The sequence below is a fragment of the Osmerus eperlanus genome, chromosome 12 (assembly GCF_963692335.1).
Source record: "Osmerus eperlanus chromosome 12, fOsmEpe2.1, whole genome shotgun sequence".
NCBI lineage: Eukaryota > Metazoa > Chordata > Actinopteri > Osmeriformes > Osmeridae > Osmerus > Osmerus eperlanus.
Genome location: NC_085029.1, coordinates 12,360,570 through 12,369,789, shown reverse-complemented (window position 1 = coordinate 12,369,789; position 9,220 = coordinate 12,360,570). Strand labels below are relative to the sequence as shown.

General features: G+C 40.0%; 2 protein-coding genes across 2 annotated transcripts; one reads left to right on the top strand and one right to left on the bottom strand.

Annotated features, from left to right (window-relative positions):
• Positions 1 to 1,273: 1,273 nt before the first annotated feature.
• cabcoco1 (ciliary associated calcium binding coiled-coil 1) lies at positions 1,274 to 5,281 on the bottom strand. The gene is made up of 8 exons (XM_062474996.1): positions 5,109 to 5,281; positions 4,837 to 4,934; positions 4,434 to 4,603; positions 3,924 to 4,065; positions 3,585 to 3,657; positions 3,363 to 3,476; positions 2,645 to 2,788; positions 1,274 to 1,428 (listed from the first exon to the last, which is right to left on the bottom strand). Exons 1-8 carry the CDS (start codon positions 5,184 to 5,186, stop codon positions 1,345 to 1,347), a joined length of 903 nt encoding a protein of 300 aa, XP_062330980.1. The 5' UTR covers positions 5,187 to 5,281; the 3' UTR covers positions 1,274 to 1,344.
• A 156-nt stretch (positions 5,282 to 5,437) lies between these two features.
• Positions 5,438 to 8,435, top strand: tmem26b (transmembrane protein 26b). The gene is made up of 6 exons (XM_062474965.1): positions 5,438 to 5,853; positions 6,159 to 6,255; positions 6,393 to 6,476; positions 7,121 to 7,329; positions 7,536 to 7,615; positions 7,738 to 8,435. Exons 1-6 carry the CDS (start codon positions 5,666 to 5,668, stop codon positions 7,998 to 8,000), a joined length of 921 nt encoding a protein of 306 aa, XP_062330949.1. The 5' UTR covers positions 5,438 to 5,665; the 3' UTR covers positions 8,001 to 8,435.
• Positions 8,436 to 9,220: the final 785 nt, after the last annotated feature.

Genomic DNA, 9,220 nt, shown 5'->3' with positions numbered 1-9,220 from the left:
CACAAAAAACAGCAGTTGGTTTCCTGTTCTCTAATGTCAGGACATGTGTCTGTGCTTCAAAGTAAGACAGTAAGTGCAGGAAATACACTATGACTCACCAATCTGCAGTGTGGTCTTTTGGCCACACGAGGGCGGGAGCTTCCCTCAACAGTGACAGAACAGTGAAACACAGGGTAATCTGTGCTCGGCTTGGCAAGAACTCTATCAATCAGTTGGAGGTACAAAGGGAGCACTTTCCAGCAACATGTTGTACAGACACGTTCAACTGGAATTCAAGAAAACATTCAGCACTCGTTTTCCCAGTTACTCTTTGAAAAGCCAGGGCTGTGACATGATAACAATTTCCAGTTAAAGGTATAAGCCATTTGTGCATGTGCATACCTCTTCCCCCACACAAAAAGTAAACAACTAAGCAAATAGAAACCTGGAGCGCAGTGGCTGTTGCTACTTAAACCCATTAAATAACATTACGTTATAGGCAAAGAAGTAAGCTCTGAACTATTTTTTCATGATATGGTAGAGAGCAATACATATTGTAAATGTTACTGACAATAGCTTTAATCATTAAAACCAATAACACTGGATTCAGAAAACAATCCACGAATTACACTTTATTTTTCTTGTCAAAGTCGAAGAAAGCAGATGTGGTGAACTTTTCTATTCTGTGTATAAGGAGAGAACAAAGTGGATGACGTAGCTTGAGATAGTGTTTCTTTGTCATGCAGAGATGCCAAGAATTCTGAGGAACTCAATCTGTTGGGAAGCCAACACACACACACCACAAATATAAGTGAGAACAGCTAAAATAACAAACCTGCAATATTCAATCAGCATTCTCTGATGCAGTGTACATTTACTGTAGTCTTTCACTCAAATGAAGTAGACTTATTCAAATGTTTGAGGAAAGATAACATGTATCTTAAATAATAGATGCATATGGCTGCCTTTGCTGTACATAGCAATTAGATCTACTCCGCTCTTGAGTTGCAGTGTGTTGGAATTTTAACTGAAATAGCTTAGGACTGCATTGGAGTCCCTGTTGTCATTATATAAGATACCTTCAGTCCCAATGAGATTTATCTGGCTAATTCACTGAACAAGTACGGTTTTATTTTGACATCATGATTTTGATTTATATTCCGTTATACCTTAAAGGTTTCAGTAAATTGTCAGGGGATGAAATTGAAAAAAGACACATTGAGTCACACAACAGTTAATAAGATAAATTTGTGTGAACCTGAAAGACCTTACATTCATACTATTGAACATGACATTACAGTCAATTAACCTCTCAAAACGAAATATCTTGTTTAACTATTCTTAATGTTCCCACTGTTTTGTTATCTATTTGTTGGAAGTGTTTTTCAGTTGGTCCAGTCTGGAACTGTAGTTCTTCTCTTGAACAAGAAGCTTTTCTGTGAACTCAGCCTGTAGATGAAAGCAAAAGGACAGTCAAGATCATTATGGTGAGCCCCTTCTGATATTACTGTCTATAACTGACAATATCTGATCATTATAACCATATGCTTCAGCAAAGGAAACATGTTCTTAAGGCTATTGAAACTTGTTTGCTTGAGTGTTCACATAGTCACCAAGAATCCCATGTCCATTTATTTTCTTTGGAATACTGTATGCTTCCAAATTAAACGGTTCCAATCCACTTATGGAATTCACCCACAGCTTTACCCCAACATTTGCCAACTTCAAATCTTAGACCATATATGGGCTGATGAGATCCACATGCTTTGAGAGTGAAACTCCTGGGAACTTTTTAAAACTAAAATATTGGTTGGATGGAGGCGGGAAAAATGGAGGCTATTAAATATAATTCACCAGAGAACAGCAATTTGGAATGGCAGAGACAATCCACATGAAAGCTAAAACCTCTCTAGCACAAAACAGAATTGATATATTAAAAAAAGGTACAATTGCATACATTGATCCATACATGTTCTGCATTTTTGCCATAGTTTTTCTTTAATGGGACTAGATTAACTTTTCAATAATACACATACTAGATCTACTTTTCTACATAAGCTATGCAAATAATACCACTTGAATGGATACCTAAATTTAGCAGAGTAAAAATATGTAATTGACCTTGATGAGGCAGAGAGAAAAGAGGAATATGCCCAAGAGAACAGATAGAAATAGCTATGGTTCTGCACAGGATCATTCACAATCAGGATTTGCACGCGCTCGCACACACACACACACACACACACACATACACACATACAGAGCTGCAGCAGTAAGTCTCACGTTACACCCGACCCACTTAATAACATGTAGACAAGCTGGGGCAGCTGTTCAATCCTTTGTCAAACTAGGCCTGGGACACTTTACTGTTATTAAATGTCTCCACAGGCATATTTGAAGCAGAATAAATACCATTCATGCTTTTTACAACATAAAATATCTATGAGAGCACAGTTCAAGGCAGCACTGCCTTCCAAAACATCTGAAATATTCAACTTGTGAGAACATGTGAACTTATGTAAACACTGCTACTTGACCATGTTCACTTTTCATAATGGACCATTTCAGTTGGGGTATGTAAAAAGGCTTACTTTTTTTACATCAGCATAGGCATAGCAGTCTTACCATAGAATTGCGAAATATGCTGTGTAATCTCATGACATACCTTCAGGTTTCCCAGCATGCCTCTGGTCATCTCTACCAGCACCTCTTTGACGTCCTCTACGCTATAGCTCGTCAGCTCCTCACCATCCTGGAACTGTGTGTCACCTGGCTCCTCCTCCCCCTCCTCCAGGCCACTACTCACCTCCTGGGTCAGTCAAATAGACACAGGTTCATTCATACTGTCCCATCAGTATGAATGTCCCCCTCAGTAGGCCTGCTATTGTTTGACACTATTCTGCAGATCTACTGAAGAGGAACATTGCCAGCTGGTGGTTGTTTGTAGAATTGCAACTGTCCTTGACTTGTTAACCATTCTCTAATGGTGCCAGGAATCAGCAAGGCATGGCTGTTTTGTCTTTGGAGACCATTTACTTGAGAATTTTCTTGAGAACTATTATTGTTTTGAACTTGCCATGGTTAACAACTGAGGTTTCCACAATATGTCAACTGCTTTTTGAATTCAAAATATATAGCTAGAGAGGTAAATACTGCTCTTTGAAATGTTTACATATTTTATTTTGTTCAAACCTAACATAATATCTTGCCACCCTGATCATTTAGATTTAGACATTTGATCATTGATACTGTATTTTCAAATAAAGGATGAGTCTTTAGAGTAACTGAGCAAAGCTGCAGCAGTTTGATTCGATATGGTGCAAAATCCCTTTCTGTCCCTGAGGGGATTTGTTAAAGTTTCCTTCATTGTCACTGTCAATCACCTCTTTCTGCTTCTCCATAGGGGGCGGGGCCAAGAAGCGGAAATAGATTTCAGCTGGCATGCCCTCCTCCAAAGGCGCCACTACATCATCTGAACAGATCACTTCAATGGTCCTCTACAACACAGAGGTAGAAAACATATATTTTTACTGACACTGTCTCTCTGTCTGTCTTTAACTTTCACTAAAACAACCACAAGCACGTAGAATATGACAGAGCCCCACCTCCATGCCGAGCAGGAGTTCCTGTCTGGAGTTAGTGAAGAGAAATTCATACAGCCGGTAGTTCTGGAACAGACTACCAGAGAACAGTGGAGCTAAGGTCTGAGACCCTGGGGATGGTTCATATGAGCTGAAGAATTAGTCAAATCTGACTGGCACATACAGTAGGGCATTAGCATGTGGCATTAGCTTTGAGAGGGTACTGAGGTTTGCATTGATGAAGCACTATATAATATTACTTACTTACGATTGTCTGAATCATCTTGAATTAAAAAATGCAATCAGTGATACTCATCAGAGATGTGTCACCAGTAATGAGGAATGAGACAGCAGGAGATGTACCTGTATTTGAGGTGATCAGTGAGTGCCATGGCCTGGTCTGCATCCAGAACTGGGCTGCCATCAGCCTCTGTAGGGGACTGGAGAGAACTGGCGACTGCCCTGTTAAACTTAGTGAAGTTCTCTACAAAAGACATCTGCTTATCTGAAACGACATTGGGAGATGATAAGTAAACTCTTGTCTATTTGTTGTGGAACTGGTGGAACTGGTGAAAACTGACCTATGAACTATGACCTCTGAGCTGAAACCAGGGTCACCAAGACCAACCTCTTCAAGCTCCTACAGTGGTTCCTCATCTACAAAAATCTTTACTTCATAAAACAAATATGTGAGCTATATATACCTACATGCGTAGGTATACTATATGTGTGTGCATTTCCAACAAATAGACCTATTACAAATCTGATATATAGACATGTATAAGATGTGTGCAAGTAAAAAACTGCTATAATATAAAAAGCTGATCTAAAGGCAGTTGATCAGCTTACATCAAGATATCCACCTTGAATCACCTATTATATTATCCAGGAGCAGTTGTAAAACAGCCATGACAAAGGAGACTTGGTGGCAGCTGAAGTTCATCTCCTTGGCCCACCTGAAGCCACATACATAGTAGTCCACCATGGCTACCTCCTTCAGACAGGTCTGGTAGTTCTTCAGCCCGAGGGCCTCCAAAAAGTGTCTGGTGTATCACATTGGTGCAAGTTAAACCAGGTGACCATCACTTTACTCCTCGCCTAGGTCTACTGTAGGAAGATAACTGTCTATATGCTATCATGCAAAAACAAAGATAAAACATTAGGCTAACAATGTTGGCTACTGTCACTTTGTCATTGTATGTTATAAGTATTATAGTAAACTGGTATATGAGTATTGTAGGCGACGCTTTTCAGTTTGGCCAAGAACACTCCCTACGTTTGCACTTCGTCCACAGTCAAATCCAGAAGCGCGTTGATCTGTTCATGTGTGAGTAGGTCCCACTGGGGAAAAGTTTTTTCATTGGCATCGCTGTCCTGGACAAAGAGACACATTGCCATGGTTACAGTACAAGTTAGCTGTGTGAGTCACGAAACAGTAGGCGACCCTATAGCTTATAGGCCCTACTGTGCTTTATAACAAACCGTTAGAGCAGACATGTAAACACGATTGTCAATAACTAACGACTCTTTAAGTAAGAAGTGACATACTTTGAATGCAGCGTCGTCTTTGTCGTTTGCGTTTTTGTCCATCGTCGTCTTGTTACCTTGTTTCACTTTTCCTGACATGTTGATTTCCGTAACCTTGGTAACACCATCATCGAGGGCGGGACATTGAGTTCCCACGTGTTGGTGAACCTGGGTGCCTTAAGGCACAATTTCCTTCTTCTTTTTAATGCATAAATCAAGGGAAAACGGTGTTATATTTTTATTTACTGTAGTATTTAAGGTCAATCAGCTGGTTGACTTATAGGTCTCCCTCTCTCTTTCTGTGTGCCATTTGTCAGTTGTCCATCTGTAAAACGCATGAAAACCAAACTGTCGCTCCTACAGGCACACGTCCCCTCCTAGTCTAACGTAAATCCGCGGTGTCAATCTTCCGTTGTGCTACTAAATTGTTAGAAGCGGTCTACAGCCAATACTATTAGCCTGTGGTGGAGGCGTGCCTATCCTCGACTGACCGAACTTTTTTTCTTTAGGGAGTTGGAGTGAGCAAATTAATATACCGCTTACGTGGCTGCTAAAAGTTATCTGATTCATGCAAAAATATGATTGTGCAGTTTATTTGCGCGGTTATTACCAGATTCTTATTCATCCTCGTCTCCCTAATCGGAGTGTGGAGGGTGGTGATGGTTAAGAATGACGGAGTCTACTGGTTTCTAACTATCCTCTACCTACCTTTGGTGATTGAGATGGTTTTAACACTTAAGCGAAGAAAGGGGAAGGATTATGAATGGTAAGAAAAAAAGTGTTCTGCTGTATACATTTACATTTTACATTTACATTTATACTCATGTATGCTTGAGTTCACTATCCAACCTGTATTTACACTGGTACATGTCATTGAGATGTTCACAACCCAGTAGGTAGGTAGGTATGAAGGTGGAAATGAGGAGGAAGATGGGAGACCATGCATACATTATAACAACATATTTATTAAGTAAATGTGCCTAAGGTAGGGTGCCTATAAATGTGCCCAAATCAGTATTTTTTCTGGGATGAGTGGAAAGACCTTCACAATGCTCTTTGAACTCTCTACAGGTTTTCTCCGGCAATCTTTCTCTTCCTCATCAGCATCATCCCATCTCTGTGGCTCCTAGAGTTGCATCACCAGGAGAACAAATCCAGTGATTATAGGGTAGGCTATGTGCTATGTAGCCAAAGTAGCCTTATCAAATATTCCATGTTGCATCCAATCACAAATCATGGATATAATAATGGATCTGCAAGTATACATTTGAGCTTTTCTCTAACTCATTGTTTGCTCTTTTCCAGTGTGACAAACTTGATTCAGCTGAAAGCATCAAGGCCTTTATAAATATGTGGCAAAACTCATCAAATGGAAGTGAACCTTTCAAGGTAGACCTTGGCCTTTACTTAACGTTACTTTCAAATGAGAGAAGGTTTTCCTTGGGCTTGTCCAGACAGTGAGCTTCTATTCACACAGTTGGTTTGGTAATGTTGGTTCACCTCAAAGACTCTGTTGTTTGTGAGCAACGGGATATTTTCCCCTTATAACTCAGAGACGCAGACTTGTTTTTTTAATGAAAAGGCCCGCCTTTAATAAAAACAATTACAAGTTGGCCATGTACAGACTTTTTATGAAGCCTATATGGGTACAGTCTGTGCTACAGTATGGACTGAGTTTGATCTGTTTCTAAACCTCATAAACAGTACGCTCATTTTGAGTAGTGTACAGTCCATTCATTGTAAAATTGAGAGATCATAGAAGTTCCTCAAGCTTTCATGTCTGAATAGTATTTTATTTAACCAGCTGAAAAGGGAGAAAAAAACGAGAAGAGATACAAAAATGGTCAAACTAGACACAGACTTGATTCAATCCTCCACTGAGGGGAGGCAGATCTGCAAATGAAAACCACAAACATCTCTTAGGTTGCTCAAGGTTGGACATATGTGGTTCTGTACAGGAGGTCAGTAGTTTGATATTCACCTCATACAGACAACATGCTTCTATCTTATCACCCTCTGGGGTTTCCTACCAGGGTTCTGTGACCCTGCTGTCGTCGGTGTGTGCCAACAATTGGATCCTGGCACTACACCAGATCCTGCTGATTCTCTTGATCCTGGGAAAGTGGCTTCTGCCAACCGGTGTAGGCGTCACCAGAAACCAGCTTTCCCAGCTCCTCCTCATTTTCGTGGGCACTGCCGCAGACATCCTCGAGTTCACCAGTGAAACGCTCTCCGATGTCAAGTGAGTAATTTACTTGATACAAACCTCGATACACTATTACATGGATGAGTACAGATTGTGAGCTTGGTGAACCTAGCCCAGTACAAGGCCCTTAGCTCAGCAGGTTTATATGGCTTTGTAACATTTCCACTGACATTTAGGAGTTCAGCATTGCGATGCCCTCAGATGTCAAGTGTCATTGCAACCTTGGTTGAAATGTCTTACAGGGATAGCAGTCCCAATGTGGTGTACATCATTCTAGGAGTGTGGACATGGAGTATGCTGCAGTTCCCCCTACATATCTCAGGTACAATATATCCATATTGACTTGCACATCCAGCAGATAAATACAATGTTTTACTTTGTTATTTTCTCTTTGTTATATCTGACAGTGTCATGTTAGTGACTGTGTGTGTGTCTGTGTTCTAGTGTTGAATGCTCCCGTTGTTCAGTCAGAAGGCCAGGGTGGCTCCCTGCTCTCTCGTTTGAAAATGGACATCTGGAGCATTGTGGGGAGCTTTTTCATCCAAGATGGCCCCTTCCTGGTCATCAGACTCACTGTTATAGTTTACTTCAATGTGGTTCACCAGATGCTCATCTTCTTCTGCATCAAGAATTTCCTGGTGGTCATACTGAACTTGTACCGTCTCTTTGTCATCATCTGCGACCACAAATCCTCTAGTGAGCTCTAGGTTTGGAGGACAAATTACAGCATCAAAATCACTTTACCATCAGATCATGCATTTACAATAGATGCAATAGATGTGCACAGTACCAATCAATATGTTCGTGCCTCAGTGGAATTTAGTGACATACAAAGGACAGTGCGATATACTTTTTATCCAAACAGACGTAGCAAGAAATACATATTCCTGCTTTTCCCTTTCCTACTTATGCCTCTTTGAAGGTTATTTTTGGTTTAGTTATCGGTAATCTGTTGTTGGGAATGATAATGACCTTAAAGCCATGTTGACAAAAAACGTAAACATTTGTCCTCTAGGGTAATTTTATGTTGTTTACTCTTCATTTCCTGCTAATTATCTTGATTGAAGTTTTTCCATTAAGTGTTTTTTTACTCTCAATGTCTGGTTGTTACATTTTCTCAAGTATAAAACCAGTGGAAGTGAGCTGTGTATGTTTCATTGTTTATTATGTTATACTGCATGCAGGGAATGGTCAATAGAGATCTGATGGACCACTTGTCTTTATAATGCAATGACCATCTCATTACAAATGGGCTGGATATTAATTTGGCTCTCAGACTCCTCATTCTCCATCTTTCGCCCCTTCGTCCTCTGTCATAACATCACATACATATTGTGTAAGATTCAGTAAAGATTATTTAAACTGTAATGACATCAACTTTCCATGCTGTGGCGCCATGGTACATAAACAGTAAGTGACGCAATCGTCAGCCATTATTGAGATGTCGAGAGATAATTTAATTAGTACATTATTTGATATATCAGACTTGTTGTACATGTTAATTAGACTCAATCTGTTTTACACTTCTCTAATTTCAGTCTATCCTTATAGCTGCATCCACAATGGCCTTCACCTCTCCATGTAGGTCACCTCATATCTGAGCTGATTTTAATCAGGAGAAGACAAGCTTGTCTGCTTTCAAACTGGTTAGGGTAAATTGGTTGCATAAGCTACATTGACAAAAACAAAATCCATACTTATGCAATGTTGTTGTGGTGTCTGTCGTGCTGGCATAGAAAATTCAAGTAGCCAGATAAATTCCTGACATCCCCAAGAGTTTAAGGTATAGGGAGGAAATCATGTTCATGTTCAGTTATTAATAAAAAAATAACAGAACAAAGCAATATCAGCTTTTCTGTACATGTTCAACCTATTCTCAAAAGAATGTCATCTGCATCTCTGCTGATGAACCTAAGATGTAAGACGT

What these genes read in the sequence shown, in the direction of transcription:
- cabcoco1 (XM_062474996.1), bottom strand. Translation starts at nt 5,186, where the DNA reads ATGTCAGGAAAAGTGAAACAAGGTAACAAGACGACGATGGACAAAAAC. An exon ending in AAGACGACGCTGCATTCAAA is followed by an intron (nt 4,935 to 5,108) that starts GTATGTCACTTC and finishes CTCTTTGTCCAG; the next exon opens with GACAGCGATGCCAATGAAAA. An exon ending in GCATGCTGGGAAACCTGAAG is followed by an intron (nt 1,429 to 2,644) that starts GTATGTCATGAG and finishes TTTCATCTACAG; the next exon opens with GCTGAGTTCACAGAAAAGCT.
- tmem26b (XM_062474965.1), top strand. Translation starts at nt 5,666, where the DNA reads ATGATTGTGCAGTTTATTTGCGCGGTTATTACCAGATTCTTATTCATC. An exon ending in AAGGGGAAGGATTATGAATG is followed by an intron (nt 5,854 to 6,158) that starts GTAAGAAAAAAA and finishes AACTCTCTACAG; the next exon opens with GTTTTCTCCGGCAATCTTTC. An exon ending in GTTCCCCCTACATATCTCAG is followed by an intron (nt 7,616 to 7,737) that starts GTACAATATATC and finishes TCTGTGTTCTAG; the next exon opens with TGTTGAATGCTCCCGTTGTT.